The 21,719-nt window shown below is 45.8% G+C and overlaps 1 protein-coding gene across 2 annotated transcripts; it reads left to right on the plus strand.

The window, feature by feature from the left end:
- Window positions 1–3,358: 3,358 nt before the first annotated feature.
- Window positions 3,359–21,306, plus strand: LOC106744587 (cAMP-responsive element-binding protein-like 2). 2 transcript variants are annotated; one of them, XM_014619498.1, is made up of 4 exons: window positions 3,359–3,532; window positions 16,107–16,200; window positions 19,266–19,387; window positions 20,381–21,306. In XM_014619498.1, the coding sequence occupies exons 1-4, from the start codon at window positions 3,497–3,499 to the stop codon at window positions 20,483–20,485; spliced, it is 357 nt and encodes a 118-aa protein (XP_014474984.1). In that variant the 5' UTR covers window positions 3,359–3,496; the 3' UTR covers window positions 20,486–21,306. The 2 variants fall into 2 exon arrangements, with proteins under 2 accessions (XP_014474984.1, XP_014474985.1); XM_014619499.1 differs by lacking the exon at window positions 3,359–3,532 and adding an exon at window positions 8,821–8,841.
- Window positions 21,307–21,719: the final 413 nt, after the last annotated feature.

Here is a 21,719-nt window from a genome sequence, read left to right on the forward strand (position 1 = left end):
TATGTATGTATGTATGTATGTATATATGTATGTATATGTACATATATATACACACACATATATATATATATGTATGTATGTATATGTATATATATATATGTATATATGTGTGTATATATATATATATATATATATACCGTATACTTTACCCACCCCTCCCATTTTATTCTTATGATACTTAGAATACGGTTAAAAACGTCTTGTACAATTCTGCATTGAGAATTTTCACTAAGACGACTTAAAATATAAGTTTTGAATATTTTTTAAAAAAAGGTCATACAATATTTTTCTCTCTACCCTTTTTTTCTATATCATAGGCAAATTAATGTGATATATCGTGTTGTCTTTCATTGGGATTTTCCATTTTGCTTACAATCTCGCTCTGATCATTGGTAGATACAGTATGCGAAGAGATCCAACATCGTCATAAATATCGTGTACGATAAGCACGAAATGTCTGTAATTTTATAAATTATGCGCTCATGCTGTTGATTTTCATTTTTCACATACTAATTTGTCACTGAGCTTACCGGAATTTTGTGATTGTAAATTGTCATAAAATATAAAATGCATCATCGTCATGTATACATTGAGACCATTCGTGAAAGTTCGAAGAATCCATTCGTACTCGGAATCTATCGATTTCTTCTCGTCCATTTTATCGGCTTTCTTGACTTTACATCCGGTGTAGAGAAACTCGATGATCAATGGTCATAGTTTAACATTTTGAATAGCAACAACAAATTAATGTTGAATCTGCCATTTTCTTCAACGGACAAGAAATGGCTCCAAAATTCAGGGTAAAACGATAGAAGCTCGCTTGTTTCTTCGAACTTAAATGACTCAACAGCAATTTCAGGATGTTAAAGATGCAGACTTAACTATACGGAAAAGCGTATTGGAAGCCATAAATTTCGAAGCACTTCGTCCGCCAAATAGAAACGAATGTTCTTGCACTTTGTCGTGTAGCTCATGTTTCGTTCGCGAAGTAATAGACGCCGGTTATGAGTATCAATCACACTCGCACAAATCGAGTAATATGCTAAGACGATCGCCTGTCATTGGATTCGGCATTCCCGACACTCGTTCACGTGTGGTATTAATAATTAACATGTAAAAAATATGACAAAGACAAAATGTCGCAAAATGTTTTCAAATTACTACGACGTGAACTGCGATCGCTAACGTTTGATATCACAATACAGAGACACGCGGTGACTAGCGATTGTATTTTCTAATGATGTTTTAATATTTTGATTTTTTTATAAAGATTGTCTCGAATATTTATTTCTCAATGTACCTTGGATCGCGCGGTTTCCAGTAAATAAATTGATCGTCGTGTGACAGAGAGCGTTAATATATCTACTTCGAATATCTCAATCGCGGCAAATATCTGACTAATCATGACGGCGCGACAGTTTGTATTCATAAATCTGCTCCAAACTTTTCACGATTTTAACTCGTCGAAGGTGAGTTTCGCATGGAAATATTTCATAAGTTTCGGGTCTGTTAAGGCAAAATATCATCGAATAGTCAGTGTGGAAGTGAACACCTTGCGGGACAAGACTTCGGGATTGCTGAACCAACTTTCGTGCGTTCGTATGTTGTGGCAGTAGGAAGTACTGTTGTATTTTTAAGAGTCTCGTGTGCGAATTCTCATTGGGAACGCCGAAAACAAGTTACATGCGTTTGTCACGACAAGATGTCGTCGAGATGCAACCAGGGATGAAAGTCGCGAAACAAGACGTTCAAAGTAAAGTACTGAGTGAAGTATCCCGCATATGATACTTCAAGAATCGCAATCGTTGCATCATGGCGATAGTTCTGAAACGGACTACAGCGAAACGCTACAGCGCGGTAGGTTGTACTCGAGAAATTCCGTATTTCTCGTGGTTTCGTCTTGTCGAAAGTGATTTTCGCGTCGGCAGTGTCGTGAGCGAACTTCGGACGATAGTTATAGCAAAACATTATCGAGTAGCCGGAACGGAAGTGGACATCTTGCAAGATGAACTGCACTTCGGGATAGCTGTATCAACCTTCGTGCGTTCATATGTTGTGGCAGTAAGAAGCCTCGAGATTGTTATTTACACTTTTGAGAATTTCGCGAATTTCATGCGAATTATCGTTACCAGGAGTGCCGAAAACAAGTTACGTGCCTTTGGCCCATATTCTCCTCATTTTTATTGAAAAGTGAAAAATAAAATTATTTGAGAATATTAATCTTTGTCATGACGAAGTTGTCGAGGTACAACCAGGGATGACCATTGTAAAACAGGACGTCCGAAGTACCGAGTGAAGTATCTCGCATATTGGTACTTCGAGAATCGCGATTGTTACACCGTGACGACAGTTCCGGAACGGATCGCGACGCGATAGTTTGCACTCGAAAAGTTATTCCGTATTTTGCGCGATTTTAACACGCCGAAGCAGAAAATTTCGCGCGCGGATTCGGGAGTGTGTGAGCCTCGTGTGTTTGGAGTGATAGTCGTGGAAAAGTCGCGAGTTGGATTGCCGAGATGAAGGTTCGTGCGTTTCGCCTGAGTGCGGTTATGGCCGTTATGGAGTTCAAACTGCTTCATCTTGACGGAGAAACGCCAAAGGACAAATTGGTAAGTATCGATAGAATATACACAGCGACGGAAAACACTGCGATTATTGCGTGTCGAGTCGTAATGGCCTACTCGCGATATTAACGACCGATTTAAAACAAATATAAGGGAAAAAACTGTCGAAACACGGGGACAAATGAATACAATACACAGAGTGTGAGAAGCATCGTCGTGCTCTGCACACTTGAGATAAATATCAAAATCTCCTATTCTTCATATCTTGTTTTCCTGATAACTGTCATCGGTCGATATTTATACTTATAGATCGGATTTTGAACTCTCCTTTATTCGATAAAAGCGCCTCTGAAAGTGGTTTAGGAACCACCTGATTGTTTGAGAAGCTACATTTAAGACACTTATCGATAAAAGAGAGTTCAGAATATAGATCATGGAATCTCAGACCGGCATTCATAATTGGATCTTACAAATAAAACCGTCTTAAGTTCATCTTCAGATGCTTTACGGCTCATCTCATTCGCTACGAAGCATCTAAAGATGAACTCAAGACGGTCTTAAATATAAGACCCGACCATGAGTACCGGCCTCTCGATCTTTCATCTTCAAGTGAAGTTAGTCTCAGGCATTCCGCTTTATCGGCCGCGCGTCCCGGAGGGAAGTTAACTTTTCCCGCGTACAGGCGTCGCAACGGTCGCGTGACGTAACACGACTCAGCAGCGGGATGAAATGTGGGAGGGAGGCAGTGTGGGGGAGGCGGGCAGGCGGCGGCTGCTGTGTGACCTTGCAGTGTTTGTAAACAGACACACGTTGCCGTCGCGAACTGTTACGGACGACCGCCATCGCGGGAGGAAGAAGCCACCCTGTGTTATTGTTTACGAGCTGGTCGTGGTGCATTCTACGTGAAGGAGCGTCGTGCGTCGTGACAGAGCATGGAGATGCCAATGTGCATCGTGGAGAACGAGACGGTGAGTTCGCACATTTTTTTCCAATCGAGCGAGCGAACGGAGCGCTGACAATGTGCTCGTGGCGCTTGACGCAAACCTGCCCGTGGAAAATGACTAGTGTTACGATCGGCGGGGTTACATCATGTTGTGCAAAGAAGACGCACGTGGTCTTCGCTCTCGATTTCGCGTGCGGACGTTCGCACCCAACGACCCCCGCGAATTGCTTTGTCCTGAACAGTCCGAGATCGAGCAGTCGTGAGCGCTCGTTTTGACAAGGTCGGGGTGCGAGGGGGGGTCGGGCGGACGAGGGGTGGTCGTTTAGCTGGCTTGATGTTTTGTTCGTACGGTCGAGCTGGCGCCTGTCGTGTCGGTTGGAATTCCAAGCGGCAGGTGGCGGTCCCCGTCAACGGTCTTCCATTCGCCCTGCACGATGGCGTTGTCTCGCTCGCGTTCAGTCGCACGTTGATCAGCTGACAGCGCGCCGCCGCGATTTAAATCCATCGTTCGGATCTCACTTCTTCCATTGTCCGGTCGTCCTATATTCCGGGTCTCGCACGCCTCTTTCGAACCGTAACGTCGACTTAAGGTAAGATTACGCGACGTATCGGTTTTTTTTTACCAAACGCTTCTTCCGAATTCACGGTTCCGGGAAAACGAGTGCGTAGCTATACGCGATACCGGAGGAGATTCACGCGAGAATTGATATCGGGCGGTTTTTGCAGTCGAAACGTAGCGCTCAGGCACTTGTTCCAGATGATACGTAAGGGTATTAATTCTTATACAAATCGAACTCTAATCCGAGTCGGCTAGGCACGATTTAAATGACCGCATGCTTTCGTGAGCCATCGCGCGGTGGCGTCCGTATCGGCCCCGCGTTCTCATCGCGGCCGATCGCAGTGGTGCGGGCGCGTGCCACGCGCGTCACGTCCCTGAAGAGAGTCTCTTAGCCCGTGAACTGCGCAGTTGACAGAGCCCGCACGACGCGTAGCACCGGTAAGTTTCCTCATGTACATTTCCGCGCGACTCGCCACGTATCCTGACAGCGTCGCGACGTCTCCGCTGACCACGCTCTCTCGTTCGTCGCGTGTGCACGTTCCGTGTTGGACGCGATGGACACCTCGTACGCACATGTGCGTATTGTACGCTCCTCGCGACTCGGAGCCCTTATGCACCGTCCGTGTGTCGTCGCGACGTGAGCGTGCGCTCTCTCGTTCTCTCGTCGCGACGCTCGATGAGAAACCGGGACGTGTGCTCGTTGTGCTGCCAGTGACCGTCGTAACTCACTCGCGTCGCGACACTTGCGACGCCGCCACGCCGGCGAGAAATCCGGTCGATTTCGGAGCCCGCCGCGCCACGGGCTTCCGCGTCGCCCACACGCGACGCTACTGCGCAATTCAGCGGTACGCATATATCGGTGCATCGCGTCTCGCGTCGTGCCACGCCGAAACTGTCCTCGTTCGCGATTTTTTTCAGCCAGCTGTTCCTACGCGCGAAAAATTATACGAAACGCGCTCGTGCGCAGCATCGAATAATTGCAGACTATTTTTGGAATAGATCGCTCTTCGCGATACCGTTATATAAAGTTCACGATACCGTTATGTAAAGTTAAGTGCGCGATATAATCATATTTGGGCCGATTTACTTCCGGACACGTCTTATTATTTTATCGATTAAGCTCGCGCTTGATTAATTTCCACGGCGTTACCGAGCAATGATCAGAGACGTGCTCAGTGTTCACTCTGAAAAACTGGAGACGGGATATAATGTCTATATTTTTGCGAAACAACAAATGTCCTTGATTCTTGCATGTTGTATGGATTAGCTTACGCTTTCAAATGATCTCTCTTCAAAGTTACCATTGATCTAGTTTATATAACTAATCAGGTTTTTTTCAAATATGTTAACATTCATATTCATGTACGCGTTGGTTCAGCGCAAAAATATCTGCACTTAATGTGATAATGTGGTCTGTGGTCTTATCTGCGTATTGCAGCATCGATTAATTCGTACCTACTCGACTCGTTGCCTTCATACTTATTCGATACCATCCGTTTGACTTTTGTATTTATTACGATCGTAACTTTCACGCCATGATTTAATGTGACTATTTTTTTAATATTTTCGCTTTTTGGTAGATTTTGGATTTAGTTTGGGACATTTTTGTACCACGGCGCTAAAGTTATCGGAATCTGTGGAATTGTATTCCTGATATTAGAAATTAAGAAAAAAAGATAGACAATTTTATCTAAACTTTTCTAAAAAAAAAAAATCTATAAATTCGTAATCGAAAGGACGTGCTTCAGTTTTGAAACAATTGTATGAAATTACATTACAAGAAAATATGGTGACGCGGTCGGTCGAAAGGTAATTGAGGGTCTTTAAGGTGAAGGCGTCGAAGTAACGATGTCGTTTAATGAATCTACGATATTTTCTTCGAACCACGTCTTTAGAAACAAGCTTCGTGTTCGAGCGGGAAGTCGTACGATCGTACGTGATCGCCGTTGTCCTTCGTACGCTTCTTCAGGCATCGCCGACGACGCGTATGCTACGAAACGCTCCGATGCCCGCGGTAAAAACATTTAATCAGAATCGCGAGAGAGAAAGATAGAGAGAAAGAGGAAAGAGATAACGAACGAGGGAACCTTCGCAATTCTCTCTACGAAGAAGGGAAAAAGATAACAATGTATGATGCAATTTTATTTTACGCGGAACTCTGCGGTTGCGTGTCGTATCGCACGGTCTCGCTGCGACGCGTGTACGCAATCGTCAATCCACTTGAAATTGATGGAAGAATATAATTTTATAATTGATTTCGTAGAGCCCTTATTTTCTTTGAAATTCCTCTCGGAAGTTTCTTAAACGATAATTATTTATTCAAATGTATTACACAACTCGACAGTTTGTAGGGAAGAGATACCCCGTATGCGTTTGAAATTTCTCCAATAGGAAATGTTTCCGAGAATTCGTACTCGTTCGACTATCTAGCAACGTCATCTCTCTTTTGCTAAATTTCAAGGGAACTTTAACGTTCCTCATCCCCATCGTAGTTCCGGCGATTGTCGGTATTGTAAGCGTTATCGTTCTCGTTATCATTACCATCACTGGTGGTACAGCTTCAAGGTGCTCTGCTGCTGCTACACCGACGTGCATTGCTCCGGTAGTAACGTAACGAGCATCCTCGCGTCCTCATCGCGCCGTCACCGTTCCGTCCCCGTATCTCTAGCGAGCCAGGTTATCACGAGAAACGCGCCAGATGTTGCCAGTATTGTGCAAAAAGAGCCTCTCGGCAGATGCAATATCTTTAGCGCAATATGTGACGATGTTGCCGGACAAGTTCGGCTCTTATAAACAATCCTCTCGTTTGAAGCCCACGTTGTCGCATCTCGAATTTGCCGATGAAATCTACGCTTCATTTTTATTTAAAAAGTTCGAGCAGCAGCAACACGCAAATCCGTACGAGGCGAAGTCGCATGAATCCCTCGGCTTATATTTATTTCCTATGCTTTTTACCGAGGACTTCCGCGTTTCCTTTAAGCATAAAAGAACGGGCGTATTAAAGGAACGAATGTTAAAGTAGCGAATATAAGTATATTAAGTTCTTCTCAGGCATTTGTGCGTGTGTATGCGCAGCACTTTCGCATGAAATCTCTTGGTTGGTTCTATCGAATTATTTTATTTTACACAGTCCTCTTTGTTGTATTCGCGCATCGTTCGATGGAAAAAAGGTCGAAACTCGCAAAGGCGCGCGCCGTTCGTTGCAATCCAACGTGTGCGCACATTGCCGGTTCATTGTCTTTCGTGTTGCGGCGTTGCGCTGAATCATTCTTATTTTCGTTTATGCGCGTATTGCGCCGGCGATTGTAGTATCTACTATCGACGTCGGCGGGACACGATGGGAGAAAATTTATATCCGCCTCCGAGATATTCCGAGATATTCCTCTCTGTCGTCGGAATCTCCGTCTTCTTTCGCGCGCACATGCGTGCGCTCTTTATGTCGTTTGACTTTCATAAATTATTGCCGGCGACGCGGACGAATGCGATCGCATAAATCCAATCGCGTTCTCTTTGTTCCCTTATCAGGCCGCGTATGCGAGAGCGGGAAAATGTTGCGTTCAATTTTGCGCACTTTATTCGCTCCGCGATATACGCACAAGCTCGTGTACAATTTTATTTAATATCGCCAATAGGAACAAAATTGCGGACGAGGTAACAAATACACAGTTATGGGTTTAACGTTAAACTCGAGAGCGATACAATTCGCCATGCTATTCATGGAATATCGCGATAGCTTGAATTTTATTAGCCTTATGCGTCGTATAATTTCGAAACTTATAAATTCGTCCTGAAAATTTCCCCCTTTATTTTTTCGTTCCAATTTTTTCTACTCTAGTTACAGAATATTATGGAAATGCCAGAGAATGCGCTTTTTATTCTAATTTTATACCGAGATAAGAACATATTTTTGGCGCGTGATACGCGAAACGCGCAGCGGGGGCGACGGAATTTACGCGATTTTGGCGCTCACGCAATGATTTCGCTCGCACTAGCCATTGTGCTCACGGAACATCCCCGTCCATTGTTGTACATAACGTCGCTGGAGCGGCGCGGCTGGAAAATTACGAGGGACCTTTCTCCGCCTCTTTCCGTGCCTCCTGCTCTCTTCCGGTTACGCTAGTCGGGACGAACAATGACCTGGAAAAGCTCAAGAAAGCTTTAAGCCGCGACTATACGCCCGGAGACCAACGCTCTCGCAGCTTTGTCGTCGCAAGTCGTCGTGACGTCGATTCTAAATGGTAGCAGAGAGAAAAAGCGCGGTATGAAGGAAAATGCCGTGAAATTGTCGCGCGGAAAACGCGATATGATATAATTCTTTTACAACATGAAACCGAAATGAAGTTAATCGCCACTCTCTCTCTTTCTCTCTCGAAAGCGTTTTTAATTTATAACTATCATTACTGACACACGACCATCTGCAGGATCCGGAAGCACAAACATTTCACTTTAAAAGAACATAACCGGGTATCTGAAGCGTCGTCGAACTTGGGCTCCTCGGAGTCGAAATCCTCTTAACCGCTCTCTAAAATCGCCGCCGGCGGGGGCCGTAAGCTGTAACTTTTGCTAAAGCTTTTAGTTGATGCGGATAGTTAAAAAGTCTTACAGACCGACGGATGGACGAGACGCGACGGGGGAGCTAAATACGTCTATGAATGCTGGGTCGACGAAAATAATCCTCTGTTCGAGACAGATAAGCGCACGCCGTTGCATCGTTCCCGGGGAAAATGCGTTAGTCGCGAGAGCGGTCTAGGGGATTGCGCAACCATCGAATGAAGGTAATAATAAGGTCGTGGGCGCGGTGAATCCGACAACTCCTCGGCCGTGCATTCACCGCGTTCCTGCGCTTTACACCGCGCGGGGGCGACGCGCGAAGCGAGAGAGGGAGCGTATTCAGCGCGACGTATTGCGAAATCTTAATGAAAACTTAGGTAAATTGCACGCCGTAAATTCGCTGTTTACGCCCGGCGAAAATTATAAGATTTTACAGGCCGCGCGAATTCGCCCGGGGGTGCGAGATCTTTACGTCCCTCCAGTTTTATACCTGCATGAATTTAAATCGAGAAGAGTCGTTGGCGGCTTTAATCAGAGTCTCTGACGTGGGAGGACGAACAGCCACCCGCATTATTTGCGCGACGATGAAATGACGTGCCGTTGATCGCTGGATGCCGCGAGTCTTTGTCGTCGGGGGATCTCCACGTGTCGTAGATCAAGGCGATTCACATCGTGTCGATTAGAAAAGTTCGAGCGAAATTTTAGTCGCAACTCGTTCCACGAAATGAGAGTCCGGGACGAAAGAGTTAAAATGTGAAAACTAACCGGCTTTTACCCCACGACGCTGAAATGCTCTGTCCCTCACTTATGTCTACTTTGTTCCATTTCGGCCCACTTTAGTCCAATTTGTCTAACGTCCATTTTCCGCCATGTACGCAGTCTTAAATAAGGTAGAAAAAAAAGTTAGTAAAACCAACTGTTACCCTCTTTCGCGCGCGTCTGCTGCCTTTTGCGGTCGTCTGGTTTCACTGTAATATTCCCGGGGTTGTTTCCGTCTTGTTAGAGGAGCGAAAGGAAAAGGGACAAAAAGAGGGAAAAGATAAGGAAAAAGAGAAAAAAACGAACGAAATAGCGATACTTAGCCGACGCAAACGGGCTTACGGTTACTGAGGCAATTAAAATTAACTGGGCTAATAAGACCGTGTCAAACGACGTTGGAATTCGGCTGGGAACTCGAGCGTAAAAAAGAGATAATCCCGGAAGCAGAGCGTAGAAGAAAAGTGGGCCCAATGCGGGTGATTCAAACCACGTAAGTGTGCGAGAAGAAACGCCAAGGATGTGACGGAGAATAGGACGACTCCTTCTAGAGGAGGAGGAGGAGGAGGAGCAAAACAGTGCTGCGCTCGCAAGGTGTAGTTAATGCATTTGAGGAAGTCACACTAAGAGAGGCCGCGGGAGTAATTTGGCTAATAATGAAAATTAATTGCGAGCACGTGTATCTCCTTCGAAATTCGAGAGTATCGTATAATTCGAAAAAGCTGGCGTAGCAGAGAGGGAGAATGAGAGGGGGGAAGGAGGGGGCGGTAGAACGGCGATGGCGTGGTCGTAATTAAAGAGTTTTCTTTCGAAAAGCGATCACCTGAGACTCATTTGGTGGTGGAGCGCGAACTAGGAATGCGGTCTAATGAATGGTCTTTCGCTCGGGATTTTAAATTACTGGTAACAGTAAAGGGAAAAGCGGAAGAAGAAGAGAAAGGGAGAGAGAGGGAGAGAGAGAGAGAGAAGGAGCATCGTTAGTTTGATTTTGCAATGTAATATAATCCATCTGCACTTTTCGTTATTAATTCTCGTGTAAACTTGGGAGAAACGCCCGTTTCTCTCCACGGCTATACCGACAGGATTAGAAAAATTGTCGATTCAATCTTTTCGGCCGTCGCAACCCCTTTTAATTTCTAAAAGCACGATTTAACGACCACCGGTAAGAAGATAAGAGTACGATGGACTAACATATTTGGAAATTTGCATGGCGAAGATGGTAATGCCCGTCTGCTGAAAAAGGACTGAGGTTTATTTATATTTCAGAGTAATCTTTGAGCGGATTTAAAGCGTTCTGCATTTGCTTGGGATAGACCGAGCGAAATTTTAATGAAGTCAAATGGATTGGGTCTTCTGGTAATCCAGTTTCCAGTAGGAATATTTTTTCAGTTTTAATTTACAGCTACAAAGTAGTCTCTCGTTTAACATTTTCGCGCACGACCGATGTCTTCGTTGTTTCGGCGAGAATTCGGCTTTGTAAAGCCAGTGGGACTCGAGCCTGTCTCTCAATGTTGCAGACAATGTTGAAGGTACCTTCGCGTTTATTCGCAACGCGAATCTCGTGTTAGAACATGTTTTCCTTGCATCATGTCTCGCTTTTGCTTTGTTATTTTTTCATTCCAAGACCTTACAGTTTTCAGCGTTACATGTATCTGCAGCGTGACGGAGCTGCGACGCGGCAGAGTTTAAAATTCTATAAAACGAATTTCCACTTTATTTGAGATTTAATTCACCGAGATTGCGCCGGCTTTGATATCTCAGATTAGCGCCAACGGACATATGTGTTAGTGCCCGAAGGCATAAAGGAGATTCGGCCGTACGGCGGCGAGGATCGTGTCGCTGCGTCTCCATCCGATTGTGTGCAATATGCTTTACGGGCATCCGGACTCCGGTACATACGCATGCACACACAATGACGTTGTATCGAGTATCCGGTAACCGCCGGCAAGGTGACGTCGAAATGTTCCCATTGAGGTGTGCTTGCCCGGAGAGCTTGATTAATGTTAAAGTGGTATGTAGAGAGTCTTAAGTCCGGCATGTCGGACCCCTTTTACGCCGTGCGCGTTCGCCTTTTAGCAGAAATATTTTCTTTATACGTTTTTGAGCGTGCGGCTGATACGAGTGCAGTAAATGTATCCATGAGAGATAATGACATTTTACTACGCTGCTTTTAGTGCAAATACGTTTTTTCTAGACCGGTTGGCTTCCTCCTGTAAAAAGTACGCGGTGTCTGAAAGCGGCGTGAAAGCGTTACACGCGGAGGGGCTCGCAGGTTATAAAGTAGGCTACCGCCTTTGCCTTCCTGCCATTATCACGATCCGATTCGGTCTTTCTTCCTGAAAGATGGGATATTAACTCGATGTAATCTCGAAATTGTCGCGATCAAATGAAAATAACTGGCGGACGGTGCGAGTGTTTTCCACACGGTCGCAATGGAGTATTCTTACGCGCGCTTACAAAAGGGAGTTCTATCTCTTAATAATCTTCAGCCGCAGAAAATCGAAGAACACCGATAATGCACTAACAGATTTTGTCTCTCTTTCCCGTAAATGCAAATTAGAGAGATTAAAACAGATATTGCCTTTCTGGAAACTTGCGTCTCGGTGGGGTGGACCGTGTCCAATTTTCTGTAACGGCATCAAGTAATCGAGTTTCAGATAATTGAAATTACTTTTTAAACGAGAAACATTGCTTCGCATGCTTGTCCTGATAACAACGAGAAATATCAGAGGAATATCGTAAAATTTTACGTCCGTGCGACGGAACCTTACATTTCGTTCTTTAGATAGTTGACGGCCGTTAAAATCGCGAACTCCATGAAAATGGCCTCGGCTCAATGGTATAAGTAAAACACCGTACATAATCTCACGTGTGTTTGAGAGAAGAACTGAGGGGGAGATTTAGTACCTTGTACATCCGTTTTACAACACCGACGGGACGCGCAACGTATCCCCGATTTGCGAATATATCTCGCGCGAGAGATCTATCAATTTAAAAATGCGAAAGCACTTAATCGAGCACTTAATCCGAGGAATCTCCGACATCACGGAACGTGTTAGTGGCACGAGTAAACGTATCGTCGATAAAACAAGTCCGCTTGCTTTGAATGCATCTGTTATTCTGAAATATAAAATAATGTACCGTGTCGCGAGGTAAATATGTGCTGAATAATTCGATGCGAATCAAATTTCATGGATTGAACATTATTTCGTTCGTTTTCCGTTTTTGCGCACTGAAAGCGCAATAACCATCGAAAGGACATCTCGTCGCGGTATCCACACATATTACGATACGAAGAAACGTAATCGAATGCGCTTTTCGCACGTCGATAACCATCGGATATGCTTTATGTAAATTTTCCGTCCGTACGATACGATACCCTCTCTTCTCTCTTCTATCTCCTGGCACGCCATTTACCGGTGCATTATGCACGCGTTCGCATTTACTCCGACCAACGTGGAAACGCTTTCCGCGTCGAAGCGGCGCTCGTAAGTGGCGATTGTCGAACTCCGGAAGCGCAGGGATTGTTTCTTCGTCGATCGGATGTACGTCGATCAGGTCGTCGATAGGTTGTCGTACGCGGGCAGGAAAGGAACGGGGATTAGAATCTATACGCCGCTCGTGTCGAGCGTGTCACGTGGATGGCGCGAGTATGCGACAGGTACTGAAGTAGACAGCAACATCAGCAATATCTGACGGACACCGGATGGGTTTATAGCGGCGAATCGTCTGTGCTCCGTGACCCAGATATGATTTCATGGTGATCGTAAAGGTGTTCAAACTGCGAACTTTCGCACTTATTTTTCCGCCTACATGAAAAACGTTGTACATTGTAGTAGGAGTGACTCTTTGCGATGAACTTTGAGACAATAATGACCCGTACTCGCGTAAACAACATATTATAAATACACCGGTAATGATATGTGAGTTACTTGAAATTTTATAATTATAATAATCATAATTTAAAAGCTGTTGTTTGTATCTTTCGTTAAAGGGTCGACATCTATTATTGCACAGTTTTTTTCTTTCCGGCACCGACACCCGGTTAACGTCGAAGGTAAAGTATTCACGCGAAAATGCACTCGATACGGAAGGTGATTCATCGCTGGATGTTTTATGCTTTTCGCTTTCACCCGAGCGGTCTCTTTTGAAGCGAGCGTCATGGTCGACTAATTGCAAGACACTCTCTATTTTTTGTTTAGCCGCAATTTGCAATTAACGTGAGCGCACGTTCTCCCCGCGTTTCCGCTTTTATGTGCATTTCTTTCGCGACTGGCAATTAAAAATTAATTCTGTTTACTGCAATGGTCAAAAGGGGAAAGTCAATTTGGGGACACACGTATAATTTTGCGTTAAATACGACGGAGCGTATCTCGGAACAAATGACCGTTGGTTTGGAGAAAATTTATTTAAGAATTATTATTCGCGGTTTGCTTCAGCATTAATTGTGCTCATCGTAGATTTTTTCTTATTTGCTGATCAAATTTGCTCGAAGCTAACGAGAGAATTATCCGTGTACTCACTAGGAAGCTCGTTTGTCGAAAGTTTTGTTCGAGTTATTGGGTGGTTCTGCGCAATAATTGGGATAGCGTTTAAATTTTTACAGAATAACAAGTTGACTGTAGATTTTCATAAAAAAAAAAAAAATCTAGTGCCTGCGCGTAATCCAATATTGCCGGGAATATCATGAGATATATTACATTCGTTAACGAGATGTTTACATCCCTATCGCATATATCTCGCTACAGTGTAACTGCATCGCGATGCGTGGCAAAAAAATGATAGGGGGAAAAAATATAACAACGAACAATCCTCTGTTTGCGCACGCCACGTTCTCAATTTACAAACTATCATGTAATCGTCTGAGCGAATTTTCACGTCCGAAGTTACGAAGCGCTCTCGAAGTTATGATGTTTCTGCATTTTATCGCGCGCGCGCGGGGGGATCCACTCGCGATTATCTCGTGCAAAGACACGTTTTGGTTTCGAAGGAGAGAGAAAAGGAGAAGGAGGACGCCGTGGACGACGGCAGGGTGGTTTAGAACTGGCCAAAGAAGCCGGACGTGGGAGGTTCAGGGGGAGGAAACGGGATTCGGGGAGATTTAATATCAGATAGGATTGAGAGGAAAGGACAGCTCGGAGGTAAACAGCGGTCCTAAAAGGGGGCGGAATTTGTATTTTGTCACCCCTGAGCGCGTATGCATAGCTGAGGGCCGCGGTATGCAACAACCGTGCCTGAGGGACGTGTAAATTTTAACCGCTCTCGCAGGGGGACGTCGAGAATCGAGAAGATGGTGTAGCAGGCGCGCATCCTCATTCGTTCGCGTTCGTCTGGTCCAGACTTTCCGCACGCTTCCAAGGCCGCGAGATTGTTTCCTGCGGGCGATTGTCTCGTGTTTCTCCGCGTTTCTCGCGCGCGCGAACGCTTGTTTTCCGCATTACGTCGCTCCCTCCCTCTCGTTTGTAACTTGGGTTAGTTTGCGTGCGACAAACGTATACTTTACATAAATATTAACCCGAGCACGATAAACGAGGGGCCGCGCGGCCAGTCTTCTCGTTACAAGGTGTACGCAATGTCGCGACGTTCTGATTACGCGATTTCGACGATAATTTACACGCTCGTGTGTAATAATGTATGTACAGACTGTGATAAAGCGACAGCACGTTGCAAAAGTAAGTGCGCTAAAACGCGCACAAATACGATCACCTCAAGCCTGTGAATTTCGCTAAAAAGGAATACACCAAGTCGAAAGTTACAGTCACAAAATAAAGAAAACTCAAAGGGATTGCGATCCGGCTGTCTAGTCATCTTTGCGTCTTTTCGTCGCTCCGCTTGAAGCTTTCTCTTGTCTAACGAGCCCGGATTACGACGATCGTAAAGCTCAAGGGCTGAGTGACTGTCTCGCGGTGAGAAGTGGACGTTTATCAGGCATCGTTCGGCAGCGCGGATATTAAACGATACTCGTTGCACTTTTGTGTGCAATCGCGAAGAAGGGCGTTGTATTCGTTGCGACCGCGATTGCGCCCTTCACTTCCTCCCATTGCGTTTACGATCGACGGAGATGGTTTCATCCCGAGCTTTTCACGGGAGGCTCCGGTCCCCCCTCTCTCTCTCTCTCTCTCGCTCGATTTCTCTCTTTCTCTCTCGGCGACACAATGAGCTTTTGTTTCCATTGAAAACGACATCGCCGTGTCTCGCTCAAGATATTAATCGGGGGCGAAACTCCGCTGCGGATCAAGCGGTATTATGACGGCCTTTTGTGCGTGTGTGTGAGTGCACGCGCGTTGGAGTGTGGAAGAGACCGCGAGCTGATTGAATCGTAAATTACCCCGCGGCGAATTATTCATGGCGCGCTTTCGTTTCGCTAGGGCGCGTAATAATCCAGCCGCGTTTTGCAACGCGTCAATTTTTAATACCGTCTCGGCTTTCCTCGCGCAAGATTTGTCACCGCGGCGCGGCCTGCGCGCGTGTGTATCCACGGGACCATTAATTATGAACGCCTGCCGTGGCATTATTTATCGAAGTCTCCATATAGTCGCGAAACGCTGAACGGCAAAAGCCATCGGGCAAAATGGATTGGTTTTGCCAAACGATATGGATGATCTCTTTCATCCCGACGCTACAGGCCACGCGAGACGCACGACGACGTCCGATGATTCGCCCGTAGCTGTCAATATTTATGAGACACGTCACGGTCTCACCGTAATTAACTGTCTTGTCGTTTTATTTGCAGGAGGGATCTCGCGGTGACCGGAAAGAGGGGGGCAAAAGGGGACGCAAGCCTGGAAGGAAGGCGGCGGACAAGGCCGATATGAAAGCTAAGCTCGGTAAGTGTATAGCTCGACGTGAACGAGCAGCTACGACATAACAGGTGTATTTGTCGACATCCCAGGCACAACTGCTCGAACATTCTGTTTTCGCCGCCGTTTCGCACGTAACTGAGTGATTTTTTTCGCTGTTGGCTTGTTTGTGTTCCAGAAGAAGAGGTTCACTAAAATTGCAACATAATTATTTTGCAATATGCACGCGGCTCACGCATAATTTATTCGTGAACACCAATTGTATTAGCTCCAAGAGATTATTCCTGCATTAATTATAACATTTCAATATGTTTAGATACACGCGTATTATAATTATAACTTATTAATTATGATCACTTAATGATTATAATCAATAATTATTAATCCGATTGCATTTTGCTCCATTTCTGTTGTCCGATGCGTTAATTGGCTGCTGCCATATAGAGAACGCAATAAATTATGGCTTATCGATTTTGCTCGGGCTAATTATAATTGGAAATTTTTGTTAATGTCACATGCTGTATAAGCGCGCGCCGTTTTAGGTCTTGAATAGAATTATTCTCTCTGCGAATTATCGTCACCGCGAGAAAAACGTATCTCGCGCGGAATCCTCGAGCGCTTGTTAAAGGAGGAAAGACGAGACTCGTAAAAATAATAACTCCGGCGGGTATCGGTCAATGACAGAGCTTATCTGTTCGGCGACAAGCCCGACTTGGCACCGCGCCGCGATCTGAAATCCAACGTGTAAAAAGCCGCGTGCAATAAAAAGATATCATTCCCGTCGTAAGACGCGCGGGCTGTCTAATGGCCGAGACACGGCGGATACGATTCACCGTTCTCCTGTACGCACGCACTCCTCGACGGTGCCGCTTGATTAAAGTGCTTAATAGCGGTAGCGATAACGCGCCGTCGTTGTCGCCGGGAGGTCGCGTAACGTCGTGTCGATGCCATTTGAAAACGCGAATCCGGCACACGCTGTGGCAATGCTTATCCCTTTGACGAATGAATATTTATGCGCGGCTTATCCCACGACGGCGATCGTCCTCCGTCGTTTCTCGACGAGCCGGAGGATTACCGTCGCGGTGCCGACGATGTACTACTCTAACACGGCGTTCAGCTATTTTGCAATTCCGCCGTTTTGCAGTCGCATGGGGCTCGGGAGCGGTACAAAGGCGAGAGAGCGGAAAGGAGAAGGTGGAATTGGCGGAGGAGATGGGTGAAACTAACTCGCCCTGCCGCCGCTGATGCTGTGCCGCTTGGCTGTTGCACAGACCGCAGCGAGTAATTTCGCGGGGTTATTTCTGGAACGCGTGGTCCTCATTCGGGAACAGGAAACTTTATAATCGCACCTCTCTCTCTCGCGCGCGCGCGCGCTATTTTGCTCCCTCCGTCTCTCTCTCTCCTGCCATCCGGTTCTTTCCGATCTCCGTCAGCGCATCGTGCAATCTATAGGGCATTTTTTCCCCCGGAATCACCTGACTTGTTTCCGGCTACAAATAATTCGCAGCCGATGTTTTCCTCGGCGGGAACTTTCGGCTGGTAACCATTATCCGCGGTAATCTTTTGATACGCGCGTGTTGAAGTTTAAATTATATTTCTATTAAGATCCAGAGAGAAACGGTGTTAATTGAAACACTAGACTCTGTTATCTACACCTAATAGTTCGGTAATGTCGAGACTTGAATTCTCGTCATCGAATAACTCGCCGTAGCTGTCGACGTCTCGCTGTTAAAACAACCTCATTTTCCTTAGCTCGCGCCTCGGTCGTGGTTTTAAAAGGACATCCGTTGGATTCGCGACACCCTACGTGCCAACGGAAATTGTGCGCGCGGCACTTCCCGGCACCGTTCTTGCGCGTTCAGTTTACGCGCGAGCAAGCGAACGAACTCGAAGGCTCCATTTTATTCCGTATACATGACCGAGGGAGCTGGTTTTATTTAAACCCGTTCAGAGTGCCTCGATTCGGTCCAGATGTCGGCCGTCACAACGAGATCCCAAATGGAGCCACAAATTGACTCTGCGAGAACGCTTAATTTCCGCGGCGCGCTGGTATCGATTTCCTAGATGCGGCGCGACGCGACTCCACGCCGATCGCGCGCGTCAGCTCCAATCGACGTCGACGAATCTCTTTCCGATAAAATTCACGGAAGGTCGCACCGATCGACAATCGGCCACGGGTCGCTAAAATTCGCCTGTCCCTTAAAAATCCGCAATGAGACGCTTGACGTTTATAGCCGCGTAAAAGGCGGGCCCGATGAGCCATGAACGACAGCGTGCGCGGAAATTTATTGTATCTCGCGCGACTTTCCGGGAAAGAGGAAGAAATTTGCCGTTTCAACATACAATTAACAATCTTAAAACTTCGGACATTCCCCTCCGACCGTAGGACAGTATAGACGTTGAACTTACGGTTCCACGCAGCCCCGTAATCAGCGAACTCGCGAATGTCGGCGATCTCGTCGTCGGAATGTGCGAGGATCTTAGAACGCGGGAATCGCGGGATTGAAAATCTGAGAATTCAGTGTCCGAGAGAATCGCATAGTACAAGTCGTGTGGAAATCGATGCACCGATAAAAATTTAGAACCTCGCATCCGAAAATTCGGAGCTTTCTGATCCTCACGATCTGGAATTGTACCGTTTCACGACTTCCAATCTCACTTTTTTGTCGCATTCGCTTGAATTCGCTCGAGTTTGCGCGCGTGCAAAACGTTTATTCGGCGGCCCCTATATCCGAACAAAACTATACTTTATCGTGAACGTCGACCGTGCGAAAGTTTCTGCTTTTCGGTCGCATATGCCGCGGCATTACCATGCGTCTTGCCGCGTTCCATGCGACATTATTAAATCGTGAATTCTTGTAGACCGGTGATATATGTCCGCCACTTGGCTTGCCATTATGTGTCACAACCTGACGCCGAAAACCAGAGAAATTTATGCTCGACGCGAATTCGGTCGAAACTTTAGCCGGGCGTCGCCGCAGCTTTCGCGTTCGCGAGGGATCGACTCATCGGTCGCTTTGCATGTATCGATTTCTTGCACTAATGTGAATTCGTGTCTCTTCACCTTCGCGGGTTTGCTGTTTCTGTTGCAGAACGAAGCCGGCAGAGTGCGAGGGAGTGCCGTGCTCGAAAGAAGCTGAGATATCAGTACCTGGAGGAGCTCGTAGCCGATAGAGAGAAGGCGGTACTCGCTTTGCGGAAGGAGCTCGAAATGGTGAGTTGTATTCTTAAACCTTTTCATAAACAAATGAACGAGAATTGGAGAATTCTCCGGGTGAGAGAAGCTGGGATATTCTCTGAGAAAAATTCGTCAGCGAGAATGACTTGATAACATTGTGAGTATCGAGTACTGAAATGAACATGTTAACAATAAATTTTACTCGCACCGATAGCTTTATTGAAAGAACTAGTTGCATCTTGAATAAGGTTTGATAAATCTGTCGAAAGCTGGCAAATCTCGCAACTTCCTCTTTTTCACCACCCTTCTCACTGCCTTCTTAAACCTTCTCCTCGAAGCGCAAATCAAGTCACTTACGATGGTGCAACGTTCTGGCGGAGTACAAAGGATCGCTCTTTGCCAATACGATTAGGAATATTCGCGTCTATGTTACTTCTATCGAAAGAGAAATATTCATATTTGTTAGAACATTCCTTATGGTCGTTCAATAGTGATTTCGTTCTCTTCATAGAGAAATCTTTTCATAGAGAATATATATTTTCGCAAATAATTTCACACGAAAATCCTGGCGTTGTACTATTTTTCTTTTTTAATGGAATTCGAACGATAGGTTAGATCGACGAAGGATATTTGGTCTCGCTCGTACAATGTTCGAAGAGCTAAGAAGTCGTATTATTTGTCTGTTGACTATCGATTGGCTGCGCGTTCATTTCTCCCCGTTGCACGAAAAAAACTTGCTTGTTAACGAAGTGCTCTGAAAATATTTGACATCAATAGCCGGTAGTAGAAGCTGTCGTTTCGCCGGTGGAAGTTCTTATATATCGACGAAGTGCCACGGGTTCGCGAAGAAGAGTGGACGAAAGAATTCCGGCAAGAAGCGCTCCTCCCGCGTCCACGAAAGTTCTTTCCAAATCCATCCGATTCCTCCTCCCTCCATGGGTCCAGCCACGACGACTTACATCCACGACGAACAAGATCCGGCCGAAGCGGAACGCGCGTCCTTTACCGCCATTTGTTATTTTTCTGCAGTATCGTCAGTGGGGACACGAATTGGATGCTGGACGATTCCCCGAAGGACTGCAAGCGATGTTGGAGGAACAGGGCGCGCTGAAGCGGGAGGATTCCGGCAACTAAGCGGTGGGAAACGTGGAATAAGGAAGTCACGCGGATCACGCCGTTTCATTTATCTTGCTCCGCGATCGAACCTCCTTCCCCCCTCTCCCTGCAGTCTCGTAGTCCGGCTTATGTTCCATCTTTTCTCGTCTTCTCTCTTTCCTTGTCACATAGTGTTCTTTCAAAGACGAATATTCGACTGTCGAATACTGAACTCGCCATTTCCTTCACCTCACGTCACGCAATCAGACTCGATCTCTCTCGTAAAAACAGCAAAGATAGGATCGTCTACCATTTTTTCGAGGATATTTCTCTATTTGCATATACCATTAGTAATCGTTATCTCATACGTTAGAATTTTTTTGTACGTGCGTTTTGTTATCGCGAGTCGTTACGTTGATCTAGATTTTTTTATAGTCGTTGGTTGAGAAGAACCACGGTGGGTTGGAGCAATCGCATCGGTTAATTAACCGGTCAGTAGGTTAATCTGATAGCTGTCTCATACGGCTCGATACGTTGTACCTCCATTGCACGATTGTTACGGTGCAAGAAAGTAAGCTATATATATATGTGTGTATATATATCACTGTTATACACCTCGAAAGGAAGAGCGATCGTTGTATATCATAGAGTCTATATTCAGTATTGTCTGTTCGAAAAGCGTCGTTGCGGGAGCTTCTCGTTGACCGTTTGCCGATTCGTTTCAAATTTACCGACACACGGTACTCTCCTATAGAGTAGAGGAATCAACGTTTTGTACGAATTATTATCTCTGGGATAGTTTATTCGTACATGTGTACAAAATAGTCGAATATAAAACCGATATTTTTTGATGAACATTAGATTACTGTCGCTTATCTCGTATCTCTTTTCCTCTCTTTCACTTTCTCTTTTTCCCCAGTTTCTCCATTCAAGAATGTTGCGAAATGCTTCCGGAAAAAATCCGTCGTTCGAATATACAATAATTGCGCTATAGAAACGTAAGAAGCGCTCTTTGCAATCGGACGGAAACGCGATGTTTGTTGGGTCGCGTTAAAGACACGCGCATCCGCCGGCGTTACTTCGCGTTTCGGCCGTTGCGATTTCGTGCCGTACTTTTGCGGAATGAGAATTTGCATATTTTGACGTGAAATATGTCAGGGCTATGAAATCTCCGCTCCGATTTACGTAGATTGCGACGCATTCACCGACGATAGCGTCCCCTGCGTTTATTCGGCATCACCCGGCAGTTCGGTGAAAAGAGGGAAAAAAATTG

The sequence above is a fragment of the Dinoponera quadriceps genome, unplaced genomic scaffold (genome assembly GCF_001313825.1).
Source record: "Dinoponera quadriceps isolate SergipeBrazil2010 unplaced genomic scaffold, ASM131382v1 scaffold1169, whole genome shotgun sequence".
In the NCBI taxonomy this organism is placed as follows: Eukaryota; Metazoa; Arthropoda; class Insecta; order Hymenoptera; family Formicidae; genus Dinoponera; species Dinoponera quadriceps.